This window comes from Haliaeetus leucocephalus, unplaced genomic scaffold (assembly GCF_000737465.1).
Source record: "Haliaeetus leucocephalus isolate CR32 unplaced genomic scaffold, Haliaeetus_leucocephalus-4.0 Scaffold240, whole genome shotgun sequence".
Lineage (NCBI taxonomy): Eukaryota > Metazoa > Chordata > Aves > Accipitriformes > Accipitridae > Haliaeetus > Haliaeetus leucocephalus.
In genome coordinates, this window is record NW_010972676.1 from 9,961,617 (window position 1) to 9,982,297 (window position 20,681).

The 20,681-nt window shown below is 35.6% G+C and overlaps 1 protein-coding gene across 1 annotated transcript in view; it reads right to left on the bottom strand.

Moving 5' to 3' along the window:
- The window catches only part of SLC9A9 (solute carrier family 9, subfamily A (NHE9, cation proton antiporter 9), member 9), a 215,988-nt gene that overhangs the window by 150,801 nt on the left and 44,506 nt on the right, over nt 1-20,681 (bottom strand). Inside the window, exons 5-6 of the mRNA XM_010568429.1 lie at nt 13,317-13,432; nt 4,654-4,759 (exon numbers count right to left, since the gene is read on the bottom strand). Of these exons, the coding sequence (XP_010566731.1) occupies nt 4,654-4,759; nt 13,317-13,432 (222 nt within the window). The remainder of the gene's footprint in view (nt 1-4,653; nt 4,760-13,316; nt 13,433-20,681) is intronic.

Below are 20,681 nucleotides of genomic sequence, written 5' to 3' on the forward strand. Positions count from 1 at the left end.
TGTCCTCTGGCTGCCACTCACTTACTTTGATTACTCATGAAAAACACTGCCGAATGTTGATGTCCCTGCTGTCCATGTGACTTCCATATTATCACCTCTTCTAGGAAGGGGATGAAATTCAGGCCCACTGAGCAATGGTACAGAGCCAGCAGAGAAATGAGGTCATGTCTTACACATATTGATGATACAAACACTTCTGACATTGGCTACAATAGAAACATCTCTCGTGTAATGTTCTTTTAGATAATTTGTTAGCTGGGAACACGTATCAGTATTCATTATTGCTTTCCATATCCTGCACTCACTGAGCACTCAGCATGAGAAAGATTAAATAGCTCTGCTAAATATACTGTCTCGATGCTAATGACCTGTTCAGCTACTTTTCAATCACATCTCAAGCTATTCAATGCTTTTTCTACAACTTCTTCCATGCTTTCTTCATCAAATTTCTCTGCAAATGTGCAAAAACCATGCTAAGTCCAAACCTACAGCATGTGCGCTCAAAATATATGCGGATGTTTTCTTCAGCGAGTGATGCATCATATGAAGACAGAACAATGAAAAAGGAATGAAAATGAAATAAGAGGTTGATCTTATTTGCTCAAAAATATCCATAAATTATTATTTTTCACCCAGATTCTACAGTCTTCATCACACACAACTCCAACTGAAGTTACTGGGAAGTTTCTCAATTTTGATCTTTAGAATGTGGACCACAGCTAGTAAGTGCTAAGTACACACAGTTCACTGTATTTGTAAAGTATTATCTACAAACCTAAGCAATGATAAACATTCCTGGGTCTGAAATCTATGAATTAAATAATCACCTTCAATATCGCATCCTATAGCATGAATGCCTATGCATATCTGAAGCTGAACAAACTGCTGCTTTATGATGTTCACAGAAATGGATGGCAGAAGGTTAAATTTATAGCTAAGAGAACAGCCTTATGTATGCTGGAGCATTTGTATGCTAGATTTTGTTGTTAATATTTTTGCAAAAAAGCTGAAGAAGTTGAAAACCCAGGGGTTGGAGAATACAAACAGTGGTAAAAAAAGCTATCATCTGGAACCTTTTATGTAACCAATCCCCAAGAAAGCAAAGTCATTCCACGCAGTATATATTATGATACAGTGATACAAGAAACAAAATCTTAAATTATAGTCTTTCATTCTGGAAGCTACAGAATAAATTCAGGTAAACTTCTTGGTGATGAAGTACAATGTATCTGAAGAACTGAGAATTATTTCTTTCTTAAAAATTGTAATAAAAACATGATTGGAAAGATCTTTTCATAAAAGGTTGCCATAATCTGTTGTCTAAAATTAAATTCCAAATAGTGAAACAATCTCTAATCATAAAGACTATAAGCATATTTAAACACACTCAGAAGAAGGTCAGATATCTTATTTTTCCTACATATGTTTTATTTGTTTGTTTTAACATTAGCATATATAAAATACTTCTACAGATAAAGCTTATGCCGTAAATAGACACAGAAAGCGGACACAGGTGCCAAGTCAATCTCCTGGAAAACAAAGTACGTAGGAAATATTTGTGGCGTTATTAGTCATATAGGTTTTTCTGGGTAAAAGCAGACATGTTTAGTCATCTAATAAGTATTGTTTTGTAGGGCTTCGTTATCATTTTTCTTAAATGTCTTGAATTCTTGATATAAAACAGGCTCAAAAAATTACTAATTTTGAATATTTAAACCCTTGTTTTCTTCCAAAATGTTTATTTTCTGTGAGAATTCTTACAGACTTTTTATTAAAAGGAGACTTTTGTCCTAATAATAAAAAGTTATAAGCAACTCTGCAAGTTACTTATATAGGAGAAAGTCCTTGTTACATCTATAATACCCTTGCTTATAGAGGCCCCTGTGTATAAGAGCTCTCCCAGATGCACAACAGCTTGTCAGCCTTTCTGCAGCCACTACTGCCAATTTGATTCACAGTATCCCTCCTGCATGGGTTATCTTAAAATAGCACAGTATAAATGAAATCTTGCAATTATCACAAACACCAAGGTGTTTGGTATTGTAAGATGGCCTACAGGAGAGCTGCTAATTTGGCCTGGAGAACTTGTGTACCTCATTGGTATTTTCTGAGGGCAACTGGCCACAGCGTCTGTACATACTGTTGCAGCAACACACAGCTCATGTGACTTACTAAATCTATATGAAAAATGTAGGGGTAGCTGGTCCTGCTGCTCTCCTTCTTAAACTAAATGATAAACAGCACAGGAAAAATAGAGGTTGAAGGGAGAAGCTGAAGGGAAAGAGAGGCATCAATATAAAGCCTTGTCGGCAGACAGCCGTACTACCTTCACCTTGCCAAATTGCCACAGCCAGCCATAAGGGCCTTCCCTCTCTTCTCGTCCTCCCATTCCTGCAGTGAGTCGCTCCTGCAGATGTTAACTTGGTTATTCTGTTAGTTGATGAAAGACACTGTATATTCTCTTACTCTATTTTCTCTTTACCATTACATAGTGTACAAAATGACTTCTTATTGCTTTTCCAGATTTGTAAACATTATTCTCACACCTTTTAAAGTAGTCGCTTATTACTGTAATTATGAACATGTTGTGCTTGCACCATCCTGAAAAGTGGTATGTGTTACAGAGAAAAAAACTAGCTGTTGTTTTGTAGTGACAGAAAAATAAAATTCTTCATTTAAACTTGGTTTGGTTTAGTGGGGTGTTAATGCACTTAAGCTGACATTATTAACAGTATATCTTTACTTAAAAGGCTACAGGAAGGAAGATCATGTCAGGTTGCAGAAACATTGTATTTGTGCAGAAGCTGATTATTTAAGCCAGAAATTAATGAAATGTGAAACTAATGATGCTATATATTCTCTTCGGCCTCTACAAATGACTGAATATTTCAGAGAAATCAAAGTATTAGTCACACTGAATATACAGAAAAATACACTACTTTTCCAGTCACAACAGATCCTATGGTAAAAAAGAGTTGAAATCTCCCATGTACAGCAAAGAAAACATGAGCAGGAGATAGCCAGCATTTGCCTCAGGCATCCTTCCTATAGATTTCTGTATCCATGTGCAGGCTGAGGGTCATAACCTAGACTTGAGTACTGGGAAGAGTAGAGGTTAGAAACTCATCGATCACGTACTATCTGATAGTACTTTTCTTTCTAGATTTGCTTTGCAGTTGAGTTGCACCTTTGAAGAGATCCATGTGCTTTGACATCACAGCAACTGAAAACTAGAGACAGTTAAAATATTCTGCATCTCCTTGAGTTGCTTGTAGTCTAACTGTTCCATAGCCTATAGGAACCTTGCACTAACAGATGAAGAGTCTAAATGAGCTAATAACGTCTAGGCCTTTATTAAACAAAGCCAAGTGAGAAAGAAAAAAATCTGACTTTCTGTCACCTACATGCTTCTTTCCAATTCTAATACCTGCTTTAATGCTTTTCTACCTGTTCTCTCTACTGAGATTTCTATTCTTTGTTTAGTTTTCCTTTTGCACATTTTATTATCTGATGTACTAGATGCTCTCCTAAGTGATGCATTCCAACCACAGTCACTGAATGTGACAGCTGTGCTGCATCTAATCATGAAATGCTGTGCTTAGACACTTGACAGTGTTTGAAAATTTTACTCTTGCTCTAAAAACAATGTGAGGAGTTTAGTGTAGGTGAATGTAACTAGACTGATAATTAGGAATACTATTTTTTTGTATTATGAAACAATTTTGTTTGGGTTTTTTTTTGCAATTTGACTATTATAAGTTTCTCCATGGGGTTTCAGACAAAATATAAAGCTCATTTTTTAACGACTGTAAACTCTGTAAAAGTCTGTTTTTCTGAAGGATAAGATAAATCCTAGTTCAAGGAACTGTACTTTAAGGAGAAAGGTGGCACTGAATTGAGGCTTACTGTGAAGCATCTTCAAGCATCCTGGAAAACTGAATTTGATTTTGCAGAGTTCTGTTACTTTTAAGATTATCTGAGAGGATTATTTGTATTTCTAGCAAAGCTCTAGGAAGCATATAATACATGTAGAGTGGAGTTAACTTGAGATCCCGTTAATCGTGTACTTAGCAGCTGTGTTTTTAGGACAGCACATACTTGTGTGATTTTTGGCCTATCATTTGTGATTTGTTTGAGGATTCCCGAGAATAAAAAAGCTATATATAAATTTAAGATAATAGTATCAGCTGAAGCTCTGTCAGATTCAATAGGCAGAATTAGATAAACTGAGCTGCTGTGTACCACTTCGTGGTTTTAATCTTGGAAAATAATAGATTGCAAAAAATAAAAAGAACCTGTCTCCAATTTTCTGGTTGCCCTGTCCTAGGTGCTCATTCAGCAACATTTTTTCAAGATATCTTGTTTAGATGAGAAAAGAAATAAAATTAAATTAAATTTACACATTTTACAGAATATACTGCTTTCTAGGTTGAAGAAAATGAACTCAAATTGCTTTCTGGATACACAGTTACCACTAACAATACTGGAATTCTGGTATTTAACAAACCAAGAACAACTCCAGAACTACATCTGTGTAATGAAATCTTCAAATGTTATACCTATACTTGCACAAACTATATCAGTGAGAATTATATCAGCAATTAAAGCTCATAATTATCTCACCAAGTAAAGAATGGAGGTGGGTGTACTTACTATGTCAGCACAATAGCCACAGCATCATTTAGGACACTCTCTCCAAACAAGAGTGTGTACAAATCTGTATCCACATGCAGCTCATGGAAAATAGCAAGGACTGTCACTGTATGGAGACAAAGCAATGTGAGTTTGTTATTTTCATATTCCTCTGGCAGTTCAATAAGTAAAGCAGTGTTAGAATATGGGTTTTGAGAGGTCTTGTCCTATATATTACCTAAGTGGATAACAAAAAGTTAAAAGGGATCAACTGCAGTATATAAGATCCTTAAATCTAGCAAGTCTCTGAGTTTTGGTGCTTCAGTTGAGTTAGGAAGAAACTTTCCCTCTCATACAGAGAATCATGCATAAATGAAAAATGTCACAGCATATTTTACTGTGCATAAAGGACTGTGATGTTGTGACCAAGGAGAAATAAGGGTGCTGAAAAGACTTGGGTTTTGCTATGGACTTTGTGTGTGATGAGAGTAGCAGTTTACCTATTTCAAGAAGGATATAATAATGCTTATCCATCTGTTATGCATGTTCACTGAGGAACATGCATAATAACCTTATACTCTGCACGATCAAGTCACCCCCTGTCATGTCAAGTGTAGCATATCTGTATTCATGAAGGTCTCTCATCCAGATCAGGATATCTGATACTTGTAACCCATTTTAAGGTTCCTTCAGCATATCATTAACTTAAGTCTCTTCCTTCTCCCTGAGTTATATGCTGTATTGGATTTTTAGCTTGCCAGTGTAATGGAAAAAAATAGAGTATGTTGAATTTAAATTGAAGTTGGCAAATCCTTTAGACACACATCCTCAAGGACACTTGGCTCATATTCAGGAGGTTAAGCCCTATAGACATTAAAGGACACTTCAGTTGTTTTATGCCTCAGTTTCCTTACCAGTAAGCAGGGGATCACAATCCTTCCCAAGGTCTACCTAGCACTTAATGATCTCCAAATTAAGAAGGCTACCTATGATCTGTGTTGATATTATTATTCTCTCTTTATATGGACAAAGCAGAGCTTTCTCTTTTCAAACAGAATTTAATGTAAAGGCCCACAATTATTTGTATAGTTAAAAATTACACAGTAACTCACTGCTTCACTGGTGCTCATTCTAGTACATAATTGTGCAATTGACTCAATCCTCATAGCCCAGGAATCCCAAAGATTAGTAGTGCCTCTGGGATGCCATGTTAACATCTGACGTTTCAGAAATGAAAATTATATACTTTTACATTGAGATGACTGCTGATAATTCACACAAAAACATGAACAGGTGATCATGCTTTGTCTTAATAACATTTCTTGGAACTTCAAAATAATTACTGATAAGATTTTCTAAATGGCACTTAAATATCTGTGTAATCTTAAAATCAGTTTACAAATCCAAAATAGATTCTCAGTTCTCCTGTGAGATTTTATGTCAAAGTAATCTCTGTTGATGTGTTATCATTGAAGAATTTTGGAAGTGTTATTCTACAGAAGGCAATTTAGGAGATCTGTGTAGCGGAACATTTGCTGATATAGCTATATTTAAATTAGCTACTTATATTTAACCATCCTGGTAACCTCACCCATCTACTCCCAGTGCAGTTATAGTTTAAACTAGGAAAAGAGTTCTTTCCCCAGAACAGCTCAAAGGTGGAAGAAGAAGTTTTATTGGCAACAGATATTTTCTTGGTTCACCAACATCCATATTCAAGTTTTTGCTCGATTACCAATGCTGCCTTAATATGCTAAATGTGGACCCAATTTAGTCTCCCATTCTTTGATGTTATTGGCATAACAGCAGACTTGTTTTCTAAAACTATTTGCCACTTCCAGCTTTTGCTTATTAGCTAATTAGTTTGGGCTCACATTAATAGTCCCTCCGATAATGACAGAAGGAAAAGAAAATAGTAATCAAAGTCCAACGCTGGTATGCAAGTGTAGCAGGCCAAGCCAATTAGACGGATGCCTACACATTCCTTCCTCTTGCCTCCTAAGAAAACAGCTTTCTCTTCTTGCTTTCTCTCCTGACTCTACCCAAAAAATCTGACTTAAAATCTTTTCAAATGAAAGCAAAATAATAAAGCAAGCACAGTAATGCATCAATTGGCTCTTCTGGGAGAGACTCCCCAGTTCACCCAGTTCTCAGAAAGTATCTTCCCTTTCAAATGTTTCTCCCATTCCCAAAGGAGGTTATTGGGTCTTCTTTACAGCATTGCCTGTCCCTGATTGAAGAATTCAGGTCTCTGCTCTGTCCATATGTTTGTCTGGCCATATGTTGTCACAGCAAGCTTCAGCCATACCACTGCTAACAGATATTTACCTGGTTTGTTTTTAAAGAACTGAAGTGATGCTGGTTCCACAAATCCCAAGGGAGACTAACCTGCTCTTTCCTATTCATATAATTTATAAATGCAGTTATTCCTGAATGTCTAACCTAAATCTTCCCTTCTGCTCTTCAAGTCTGTAATTTCCACTCCTATCCTAATGAGACATGAATAATTTGTCACGTTTATTCCTTTTTTCATTCCAGCAACATTTTGCCTATTCAGAGACTCATTTCAGACATCTCGTCCCTAAACTGACTCACTTCTTTCAATCTCCTCCTTTCAGTAATGTTTTCTAGCCCTCTAATCACTTCTAATCAGTCCATATCTTTTTTGAAATACAGTGCCTAAAATCAGATCCAAGTGCTGCAGTTCACACTAGCTGTCAAGAAATAGAGCGAAAAGATGCTGTAGAACACGTTAATAAGTCCTGTTTTCCTTTTTTTGCTATGTATTAGTACTGATGACTCATTTTCATGTTGTAAACTTGAAAACATTTTCAGTGGTGAATGCTCACTTCTTATCTTCTATCTATGAAGTTGATTATTTCAAAGTGTAGCATTTATCCTTATTGATTTTAAATCACTGCAAGAATCATACCGACTTCTAATTGTGTTCTTCAAAGTGTTTTCAATCTCCTCGCAGCATAGTATTATACATTAAACAAGCATCCTCTATTGTATTAGCCAACTCATTAATGAAAACATTAAATAGTATCTGTATAAGAACAGAGACCTGCATAATATTTAGCACATCCAGCCCATTTAAGAGTTCAATAAAACATTTTCACCTCATTTTGCCAACCACCATGTGCTGGTTTGGCTGGGGTAGAGTTAATTTTCTTCACAGTAGCTAGTATGGGGCTATGTTTTGGATTTGTGCTGAAAACAGCTTTGATAACACAGGGATGTTTTCGTTATTGCTGAGCAGTGCTCACACAGAGCCGAGGCCTTTTCTGCTTCTCCCCCCACCCCACCAGCGAGCAGGCTGGGGGGGCACAAGGAGTTGGGAGGGGACACAGCCCGGACAGTGGACCCCGACTGACCCAAGGGGTGGTCCAGAGCATACAGCATATACAGCTGGGGGAAGAAGGACGAAGGGAGGGATGTTCAGAGTTACAGCATTTGTATTCCCAAGTAACTGTTAGGGGTGATGGAGCCCTGCTTTCCTGGAGATGGCTGAACACCTGCCTGCCCATGGGAAGCGGTGAATGAATTCCTTGTTTCGGTTTCCTTGTGTGCGCAGCTTTTGCTTTACCTATTAAACTGTCTTTATCTCATCCCATGAGTTTTCTTGCTTTTACCCTTCTGATTTTCTCCCCCATCCCACTGTGAAGGAGTTGAGTGAGTGGCTGTGTTGTGCTTAGTTGCTGGCTGGGGGTAAACCACGACACACCATCTAGTAATTTCCTCAAGATCACATTTGCCTTCATTAATTATGAGAATCTATGGATATAGTTCAGAAGGGGCCTATTAAAAGGGATGTGATACTGTTCTATGGAAGAAAGTTAATTTAAATTACTCTCTGGATAGAATAATACTCTAGGAATAATCATTGTCCAAAGTAGTCACATCATGTTTTGTCTGATGGATGACTTTAAAACTTAAGGAAATTAATTTAAAAATTCAGTATTTGCTATCATATACCATAGTAACATGTCTAATATTTGAGAACTTTCATATCTAAGTAAAGATTATAGATACTATAGTGCAGTAAGTATGGCCTCTCTGGCTTTCTGAAGGCGCTTTTGAGGAACAGTAAGTAGGGCTTGGTTTTTGTGTGGTAACTACTCAAAGGCTTGTATAATTCATTAGATACAGTATGTGTTATGAAAATACCAAACTACTTTTCATTAAAGTACACAGCATCTCTTCATCTCTTATTTCAAACTAAGCATACGAGGACACAGACAGAGATAGGTAAAGAACTAGAAGGACAGGTAATTGGGGGACAACAAACAAACATCTTTTGTGGTAGTAGAAAACTGACACAAATAGAAATAACATGTATCACAGCTCCTGACTCAGAAAAGGTTGTGACCTTCGTTAAAAAATACAGTAATGGGAAGCATGAAATAGTGAAACATCTAAGATTTTTGCAGTAATTGTGCCAACAGAAATCTGATTCACTTCTTTGTTGACTTCATGGACTGAGGTAACATCTTTTAAATGCTAAGCTTAGCATGATTTTGGTTGTACCCAAGTCAGAACAAGTGTCTGTGGAGCTGTTTTGTGAAGGGTATCTTTTGACATACATAGGAACAAATTCGCTTGTTATTAATTCCCATAAAAAGCATGTATAACTGAAATATAGCAAACTACAACAATTCTTAAGCTAGCTGTATCCAATACTTCTTTGCTGTTATGTTTGGAAAGAATAAGGAAGGTCAGAAAATAAATGAGACCATCATATAAAGTACTGGTATTATTGTACCTCAGTCTTCTGACTAGAACTATCAATATCTTTCACAGCTCATGGGCCCAATTCTTTTAGGAGGGCAGTATCAAATGGGAAGAAAATGAGATGAGAGAAATCTCACTTATATTTCCTATAAATTTTTCTCTAAAAATAACAATTCCAATTTTAATTACTGTCTCCTTTCCCTACTAAGCAGTCACGCCACTCACAGATTAGTTCAGTGGTGAATAAGAAGAAAGCCTAAAAATATTTTAATTAAAAAAAATTTATAAACATTCTTATATAACCAGTGTATAAAATGTATTAGCTTGCTGAATTTATAAATTATGCTTCTTAATGCAAAATCCTTTGATTTTATGAGAAACAGAAACTGCTCTTTCTCATAAATATCCAATTTTATCAATAACAAAAGCAGTGCAACTCACATCTCCAGTTCCGCTGTAACCATAGTAACTTCAAATAGACAAGAGCCTTGTAACTATTAATATGACCAAAGGTAAGGGAGTTCATATAGCTCAGGAATAGCTGTGCTTCAGCAAACCTTGTGAAGGTAAATCTGTTTTCTATGCTTGAAATGTCAAAAGTTAAAAAAAAAAGAAGTGCTAAAGATACATGAAATGTCTTTGGATTGGAAGGTCATTGCACAGAATGTGTTAATAACAACAGCTAAGATAAACTGCCAAAGTTGTACTTTTCAGTTATTTTTTGATGGCGAAGGCAGAGGTCAAATCTTTTCATTCATGTGCCAGTTTTGTTCTGTCATTCACCTTATTCCATTACAACCACTGGTACCCTGAAGCAGCCTATTGCTGGGGCTTATTGCTGTGTCTGCCTTTCAACCACAGAGGCCAGTTGTTGTCAGAATAACCTTATCCACACTCACATGTGAGGCAGTTTCATTTTGAAGGTCTCTGATGCTCAGAGACCAAGAGCTGGGGGCTCCACTCGCCACACCAGCAACTTTTCCACAGTCTCTTTGCTGCTCTTGATGAGTGATGCATGTACCAGAACATAGGGAGGAACTGCTCTATCCCCTTTGAAAGGATCACACCAAAAAAATTCCAGAGTCAGGTAATATTAGAAATCAAAAAACAATACTAACACAAGGGAAACCCTTTCAACATTTACAGAGATGAAATAACAAGAAAAAAATATAAACACTGGTCTGTAATTTTAAATCAAAGACTAATGAAGGGAGAATTTGGGAATTTTAAAATTCTATAGCTTAGAAATTAAACCTCTCACCTGAAGTCTTGAAATGAGAAGCTTTTTCTGCTGAAATGATAAATTATTGGTAGGAGATATTTCCTGTAAAATGAATGATTCACTTGAAAGTAACCTTGCTTCGTCCCTGAAGTTTCTACCTTTTCTTTCTAGAGACCTGAGAGTTTTTTGAAGCATCCTTATGTATCACAGATGCTTAGGGATCACAGTCTATAATGCAACAGTCCCAAGCATATCCAGTCATAAATTCATTTCTTAATCTTAGTTCAAGTGCTAGTTTTCTATATAAGTGAACCTATAGCATATAAAAGCAGTTTTTCTGAACTAATTTTATGTGAAAATCTCTGTGTTAAAGATCTTCAAATACCCTTCAAAAATAAAAGCTACAGAGTGCTATGACATTATTTCCTTCTTCCTAACAATATCAGCAACTTTTAGCTGGCATACATTTGTTTACTGCCCTGGTAAAAGTCTTCATTTAACATGTAAACATCTACCAGTCATCTTTACGACTACAAATAAGGAACTCAATCAAAACAACTTCTGTCAAGTCAACAGATCAGTTTTTAACATCTTTTGAGACTTAATTGCTTTCCACAGCCAAGGGAAATTAAATCTCTTTTTTAAATGAGCTTATAATCCTACACAGTGAAGAATTAAATGAAAAATCAGGTAGCAAATCTGACAGGAATTTATTATTTAATCTTAGGACAGTAATTTATTATTCTATCCTTTTCTATAACACTAACAACATTTTACCAGAGATTTCTTTTTTTTAAAAAGCTAGATATTACATATAAAATCATTAGACTGATTATTTTATGCTATAGTATGTATCAGTCCTCCAGGGGAACATGTTTTAACTGATTTTGGAATTCCAATGAGCTCTTTACATGGCTTGAGATTATAATTCACTAGCAAATCCTACAACACAATGAAATATTTTCATCAATGTCTACCATTTAATTAAGCAAAAATTTCATTCAAAATTATCTAAGTCTTTGAGGGACTGAATTTTACAGATAAGATTAGTAAAAACATGAAACAGCTTAGAATACTGTGAATAGATGGGAGAGGGAACAAGACAACATTAAAAAATCTCTTGGAGATGCACAGACACTCTATATAAGCAGAAGAGTAACTACAAACAGTATTAATCAATGATAGTTTCTGACACTGAAAGCAGTTTTCTTAACTGCAGTGTTAGCTTTTTAAGCCTATTTAAAAATCTGGGAAAAGTAATCCTTGTCACTTCTTATTCCTTCCAGGGCAGGAGGAGCTTCTCTTTTTTTTCTCATGATTGTTCCAGATTAATCAGTGGTGATTTAATACTATTATAATCAAAATCAGTGCATTTGTCTTACATATTTCCCCTCATAAGTGAACACGTTCATTTGTGAAACTAAATAGTGTTGGACTGGAAAATGGGAAAAGAAACTAAGCCAACTGCAATATTCTTATTCATGGCACAATCAAGAAATGTACTTGGAAGCTGTAAGCAACCTTTTGTTCCATAAGCAATTTATTTTCATAGGTTTCCTCTCAGTTTCTGTTTTTCTCTCTTGCTCTGAGGATAGGCTCCAATCATGTCCTGAATCTTATTAAAGTAGTTGGGTGATTTTATAAGTGGTAGCATATTGGATGCTTGGATTAATTCAAGAACAACAATTTGATGCAGCTTTTACAGCAATCTTGCAACAACCAGTTTTGTAGAAATAAATGGTTAAAATATTTTTAAACCATCAGAATGACAAATCACAAGCTCTAAGTTGTTTGTTAAATATTGAGGGTTCGTTTAAAAAATGGAACAAATTTGTAGAACAGTGTTGCTTTTTGTCATTTCTTTTAATAGCCAGGAATTTGAAAGATTTATTCATAAGTTTCTCAGAGAAGCTTCTCAAGGCTAGTTAACACTAATGCAGCACGTCATGTGCATCACAAAATGCTTTCTGTTCTACTTCCTGTAACAGCTCAACTGAAAATTTTGCAAAAATCCAAGGTACCCTGGCAGACTTTGTACTTTGTCTCTTTGTAGATAACATATAAAAACATCCTTTTTTCACCTCCTCCTTCACTATTGTCCCACAGATGCAAAAAGCAATACTTTCCTTTTAATATCAGAGTACTCTTATTAACATTTTCAATGTAACAAACCCCAGGCAAATCTATGAAACCTAGGCTAACTTTGAGGTTAGCCCTGTTTCAATTAGGAGGTTGGACTAGAAGACCTCCAGATGTCCCTTCAAATCAAAATGATTCTGTAGTTCTGTGATTCCAAAATTCACTGAGTCTGTTTCCCACACTTGGCAATTTACTGTAACTTTAGGCTTTAAATCTCACATCTGTGAATTCAAGTCAACCTGTTGGTATCTATTTTTTTAGTGTTGTATTTATCATGAAACACTGCATTCAAATTGTAAACCAATACCTTAAATCCAATATTTATATGGCCAAATCCGAAAGCTACGTTCCCCATATAATTTATAAAATTCATGAGCTAAACATAGGTAAACCAGTTACTAAAACAAACACAAGGGATCTCTGGAGCCAATGTGACTTATGATTATCAGAATATCAGACCAGACATTTAACAGCTATGGGAATAAAAAATCAAGAACGGAGACTTTGAACATTTCTATGGCACATGCAGTTGTTATGTTCTTATTTACTCTTCTGACTTTTGAGAAAGTAATTTATTTTAAACGGTTACCTGGATCTGTGGCAGACATCAGCGATCCAAAAAATAAACAGTCGGTGAAGTGGAATTCCCATCCTTTCAACTGGCCAATGTGTACCATGGCCTTCACAAAACCATACATTATCAACCTGTCAGGGGAAAGATAAGACAGGTATTCAGACAGAGTAAGTAACACTCATGCTTAATTTACAGTACTAAGCAGGTTTTTATTCTCTTCAGCTTCTTTTAAACAAACATATCGTGTGAATACTGAACATAAACTGCTATCATATAAAAATTCTAATTCCTATTCAACTGTTCAAGTATTGTATTGAAATGTCACAGACAATTCCAAAGCAAAGACTTTTCTGAATAATTGTCATCTGCTGGTAGCAGAGGACAATGCTTTTAGCTGTTTATTTTTCAAAAGGAAAGATAATGCAAGCTTAAGAAGACATTATTAAGACTAACTTGTCTAATGTTGTAGAACATTTAAACAAAGGCAGTTCTACTATCAGGTCTGTGGCTTGCTCTAATATTTCTAAATTAATTGTTTTATTCTGTCAGCTTTTAAATGTTAGCTGTATTCAAAGTTCCAGATAAGGTCTCCAAGTGAGACAGATATTTAACAACTCAGAATGACAGTGAGGCAATAAAGTCACACTTTAAAATGCACTGCTAAATCCTCGCTAGTTTCAACAGGAAATGTTATTGGTTTATATAACTAGGTAATGCCATCTGAGATGTGTATTCTAACAAGAATCTTGAAATACCTTGAAAAAAGGAATTCACTTGTTAGAACTTCTAGTTGATTTTTAAATTTTTGTACATTTCCAATCTATTTAATAAAAAACTCCATTGCATTCAATACCTTTTCCATAATCACAACACATAAATTAATAACTGTGCTCTTCTAACTAGACTTTAAAAAAATCATTTAAACAGGGCTACATGCATTCACATACCTAGCCACGTTTTGCCCTCAGCTATACTCCTAAAATGTTTCTGAAGTCACATAAGTACAGAAGATCTGAGTGACAGATAAAAGGCTACTAAACAAACAGCCTGAGAGTTAATTACAAATTGTTTTCAGATACTTTACCACGCTGCAGATTTTCTGAAGTATAGTAACCTTATTACATTAAGAGGGAAGCAGTTAGGTCACCGCAGAATTCCCCAATGGTCCTAAGTATTTGTGTCTGTCTTTACATAAGCTGCCTAGCAAACAGTCAGCCACCAGTTGTTCTAAAACAATTTATGCAGCTGTGGGTCTCCTTGATTGATGAGCTCACTTTCTCTCCATTCCCAAAAAATAATGATTCAAGACCCTGCAGTGAAGTTAGTCTTTTTATCCTGAGCACAAATATGTCTGCTTTAAGGAATGAGTTCTTAAAAAACTGACTGTGGTGCTGCTATCCTGATTTGCAATTGTCTCAAAAGTCAACAGTAATGGAAGTGAACATACGCATGCCTTTTAGAAATAATTGCCCAACCTGCTTGCCGTTTTGACCAGAGATACTCTTCTGACTCAGTTAAAAATATTTTAAAATAATAAATAAAATTAAGTTTTGACTATCTGGCAAATTTAGTCATGATAATTCTTTAAATACCCAGTGTAGACATCATCCTGGTCTTTAGCTTTGTTTCTTATACATTACTAAATATTTTCAATATGTCTCTGCTTACTGTCTGTACAAAGTTGCAGATGAACTGGACAAAATTTGATTCAGGAGTCTTTCATGGACACAGGAGGTCTAAATTTGCCATAAATTTTAGTACAGTTGAAGACTGACAGAACTTGGTCTTAATTCACATATCATTCAATTTTTGCCTGCACTGAAAAGGGAAATAAAACTGAAGATCAGACTAAACAATGGTGCTGATTTAACCACTGAGGTCTTAACCCTCATCCAACAGAGAAAAGAGAACCACAAACTCAGAATATTATATTTTCTTTTTTTTTTTTTAAATTCATGAACTACTTAATACATTTTGGTAATGCTAAAATGGCAAAGGTCCAATTTTTCAAACATAAACCCAACTAAGTGCAGACATACATTTGGATTATGTGCAAAACTGCTGGCTTAACTAAACCACAAGAATCTGTACTTGTACCTCCTCCATCTAACACATATGAAAACATGCAGAGAAATAATTTCCTATTGCAAATTAACTTTTAAAATGCACTGGTTTATCTTTTCTTTAAAAGCTGTATATTTTTAATGAAGGTAATACATTGAAATGATCATTAATCATCATTTATCAGTGATTTCTTACTAGACACAGCCATACAAAATGCAAACCTCCCTTCACTTTAAATAACTTTAAATAACTTTAAAGTATCTTTAAATAACTTTAAAACAGAAAATTTTATTTCATTTTCAATTATAATTTGCTAGTAATCTCAGAATTTGATTTCTCATTATCTTCTCCAAACTACACAAAAAGTCCATCTAGAGGCTATTTTGAAAACTAGAAATCAAAGGGCAGTTCTGAACAGGAGTAAGTTCTCTGATGTTTGTAAAATTAACAGAACTATAGCAGTTTATACCAGCCAAGAGTTTGCTCTCAGGAAAATAATTTAATATATTCATTGTAATACAGGATATACTTTCACATCCACTAAAATAATTGGAATTTACCTTTACTGTATTTCTCTAGATATATCACAAGCTATGTTATGTGTTTAGTATTTTTTAAATTTACATTGTAAATAAAATTGCTTTTGTTATCCTGTATATGACATCAGATCCTGTTCTCAGTTTTACAGATCAGAACTAAGAGAAATTCCAATTCTAAATCACAGGAGTTAATCTGCATTTTAGACTGGTAAAACTGAGATCAGACTCCAACCCTGTGTATTCCAGCTTGTAACTTTTTATTATTAAAAAATTTCACTCTGACTTTATCATTGTCTTCAGTGACAGAGATTATTCAGGTCACACACTCTAATATATAGTCAAATTTAAAAAATAAAGCTATTTGTCTATGAGAAATGTTAATAACTCTTTTTAGAGTACTAGTTGATGATGTAGTGTGACTTTTCCACTACATATTGAAAAGCTGGATCTCAGCTGGATACCTGAGCTCTCGATATTAAACATCATCCAGTACTACACAACATAACTGTTCTTAATGGAAATCCAGTGAGGAAAGCATACCCCAATGACAGCAGGAGATTAATCCCAAGGAAATACCCTGCACTGATGCCTCTATTGCTATTACAAACTAGAATTGAAAAAAATAGTCTTATTGATTTTTAGGGCTGGTGTAATTTCATTTGATACATTTAGGTTATTTTTAGCAAGTTTACATCCACCAAGTTTCAGCAAATCTGATTGCTTTATTCGTCTTCAACAATCCACTTAATATATGTTAAAAAAAAATATTAAAATATCTGTTAAAAAGTTGTAAATAAGTCAAAGTGTCAGTGAGACTGAATTTCCTCCAGAATGTTCCTGTCCCACTAGAATGGAACCCAGTGCTCACTGTTGACATAGAGTAGGCTATTGACTCAAATCAAGTTAACAATATTAGGAGCTCTTAATCTGTTTAGTAGGATGATAGTTCCATCTTTCGGATCCCTGTCTGTGAAATCATCTTTTTTACTTTGCTTTTTTACTAATCTAGAATGCTAAATTTTATTTTTTTATTCTTTTAGAATATCAGAACTGAGATCTTCAAGGCTGCATAAAGAATATAGAAGCTAAGTTGCAAATCAATGTAAACCTAATTTCCAATGTGACTTTGAAAATCTTAACTTTAAAATACACCTGCAAAGTAATTTTTGTATATTTCATATACTTTTTAAAATCTTGGTTTTGATCTATATTTTAAGGTTTTTTGGAAAGTGGTTGCCCCTTATGGGACCTTTATCTCTGAGTTCTATGTGATACTTCTCTGATAACAAATGTTACAAAGTAACTGCTATTTTCTGTATATGTCTGGATTTTGCATTTATACCATGAACTGTGCACCATTTAGAATATTGTATTAGCCACTTGAGATAGTGTTCTTTTATTTTCCCAAAATGAATCAGCAAGTAGTATTCTATGGAACAAAAAGAATGAGGCACAGATCTATGAAAGGGTTTAGATAGGAGACTTCTACTTACGTTGGAAATCTGAATCCTCAGAGCTGCTGCCTTAGAGTCTTACTACACTTAATTTTCATCCATAAAGCCTCTTAACTCCCAACAGGTCTTTTTTGGAGGGCTTGTCCAGCACTATATAATGCACGTACTGCTTGTCTAAAGATTCTTTGGGATTCACAAACTAGTGAATGACCTGTCTTGCCAGTGAGGTCTGTTAGAGAGATGCTGAGACCTGGCCCTCACAAAATCCAAAGCTGAATGAAAAAGAGGTGGTTCCACTTTGCAGTCCCTTTTCATTCAACTCTAATAGAGCAAGACATGTGAGCCTCAGATTCAAACCCCTCCTTCACCTCGTTCACCTTCATTTTTCCTAGATACTATGAACATGCCAAAGAGAGACTCTAGGTTCCCAGTGCCTAGAAGCTGCTCCACCTTGCTTATCATTTGCCATTATTCATTAAACTAAAGAGCTGGAAAGTGCATGAATGTGAAAGTGTATGTGGTATCAGGTGATTTGGGTCCTCATCCTGGGTGATGGAAGCCTGAGCTTGAGCCTACACTTTGAAGTCTAATTCTTTTCCCCTCTGTCCCTCTAGCTTTGTATAGGTAACTTGAAGCTGTGGATCCTGCTAGGTGACAAAGCATCCTAAACCATGTCTTTTTTGGCATCTAGGAATATATGACTGTTCAGGGAGCTACATACAATCAATACAGAGCAGAGAGTTGATTTGGGGTTGCCCTGCCTCCTTATCAACTTCCTATTGTCATGAATAAATATGCAAATTCAGCAATTTATTTGTGCAATCAGAAACTAGATGATTAGAAACATTAGAAACAATATAGGAACATTTAGAAAGAAATGACAAGTAAATTGATCAGTAATAAACAGTCGCTGAAGACTTCTAAGTTGGACTTAGCAATGGTTCAGCACTGCAAATAATACTTGTGAATAACTGATTTGGTCATGGATTTGGAACATTAATACAATAGTACAACAGGAGAATGAAACTCAGATTAGCTTTGCGCAGGAGAGCTGACATTTTCTACACCCAAACATATTTTTTTTGAAAGTGTGGGGATGAGCCCATCAAGCTACAGCAGGTATTTTGCCACTTCAACAGGAAAAGAAAAAACTGGTAATGTAATGAAACACAGGAGAATTCAGAATTTTCCAGATTATGCAAATCTGGCACTTACTGCCTCATCTCTAAAAAATGCTACATACAATGCTGTCATTACACAGTAGAGGAGATACCACATAAATAGTTGACTTGCTGAAGTAAGAATCATCTGTGAAACTGAGCTTTAACTACATAAATTCCAGTATGAATTGGCAAGTACACCACATAAAATCTCAGTACAACAATGCAAAATAAACTTTAGGCTGACAAAAAAATTAAAGAAAATAACAGACACTGAAGAACAGAAACAAAATCTCTGCAAGGCTTTAATGATTCTGAGCATTGGGCTGTCCTTACATTTTTTAAGCTGGACTGGATTAAAGCTTGCCTGTGTGAAAAAAGGGGGAAGAATCTCCGTATGTAAAAGGACCAGGTTTTTTACTACCACAGTTCTGCTGCTACTAACCTTTTATTGCCATGCATTGAGGAAAGGAGTTTGGAAAGCACATTGGCTGTGTGGGTACTGCTGGAAGTTTCCAGTGAATTTATTTATAAAGCTGCTCTCTAGCTGCTTTGGGATTGGGACATTCTTGAACTAGCTGCTGTTTAAATGCAGAGGGGAAAAAAAGAGCCCTCTCCTAAGGACTTTACAGAGTAATTACTCCACAAGACACTATCTAAATGCTCAGGAAAAGCTTTAGATGCAGCTCAGCAGAAGCCTATTTTTTGCAAGAGTTTCCTTTAGCAACAGCTGGTTTTAAGAAGGGATCTAAAATGAGAGAGTGAAATTGCTTTAGGGGTTTGGGGGAAGCTCTTGTCAGAAAGTTCTAAACAGTAAAATTTCTATCCAGCATACTGCTAGTAGAAGAGAGATAATTTGTAGTTTTAAAGTAGAGGCAAGCTGGGTATGTCTGATGCAGAACAGAATGGGGAGGCTGGAGGAAAGATGCAAAGAAAGAAGCTGTCAAGGAACTGGGAGAACATTTTTAACAGAAGCATTGTGAATGGCCACAGATGGGATCAGACCACGTCCATGAAGGAAGAAGATACTGGAGTCATCAAGACAGGAAAGGTGAAAGCCTGGCAAGAGTTTTAGCCATATAGGTGGATGAGAAAGGCCATATAAGAAACATGTCAGTAAGCAGCATACCTGACATCTAAACATATAACAAAAGGCTGTACTATACCTAAATGCAGCTCGTTAAAAACCAACCCAAGTCACCAGCATTTCTGCGAATGCAAGATAAGATGGTGTCCAAAAGAACTGTTGAGAGGGACTATATATGCATGAACAGTGAACAAAGGGGAACAAGATGACAATGACAAGCAGGCTACCTTTGCATAAGGTAGCTTAGGTACATGTGAGATGAGACAATTCAAGTTCAAATAAATCCTACAAATCCCTCATGGTAAAAATATGCCTGAATGGTGCAGTCAGGTAAAAAAACTTGTGCTGAGCTTTGCTTCCTAAAAAATCCTGGCCAAATCTTCGGCTTGCAGAAACTGGCACCACAGCACCTATGCCTCTGCATTAGAGCAAACTGAAAAACTATGACAATAAATATATATTGGCAGGTTGCTTCATAGGATGCTCCTTCTTTGATAAGTAACTGAATCTTCACATCACATGCAAGGCAATGGGAAAACCTATCAGTTCTAAAAGAATCTACTCTTAATTTAAAGCTGTAGGGGACATAATTAGAATGTAACAGAAACTGCTAAGTGAAGATGTACAATACACATACCGTATCCTCAATACAGCTAGCCCCATCTGCCTGATGATTTTATCAGCAGTTGTATTTTCTTCAGTTTTGTTATCCATTGCAACATCACTGCTGAATCTTACTGCTAAGGGTCTTTATTGTGTTAAAGGTTTAAAAAACATAATTCCAGATTTAAACTGTTTGTGCAGTTATGCTATGTAGCATGAATGAGACTTGTAATGTAAACCTTTCTTGCCAAATATGTTTTCTAATCTGCAGAGAATTTTTCATCTCATGTTCTAACTCCCTAAAGAATCTTACTCTATCTAGACATGATTATCTTGTAGCCTGAAGCCAGTTTAACATAGCTACGGATTGTAATAGTGCAAGCAAAAGACGAAAAAAACCCGAGCTGTATTTCTTTCTTTTCACAAGGAATAGCAATATTAATAAGCCAACAATAGGAAAAGTAGATTATTTT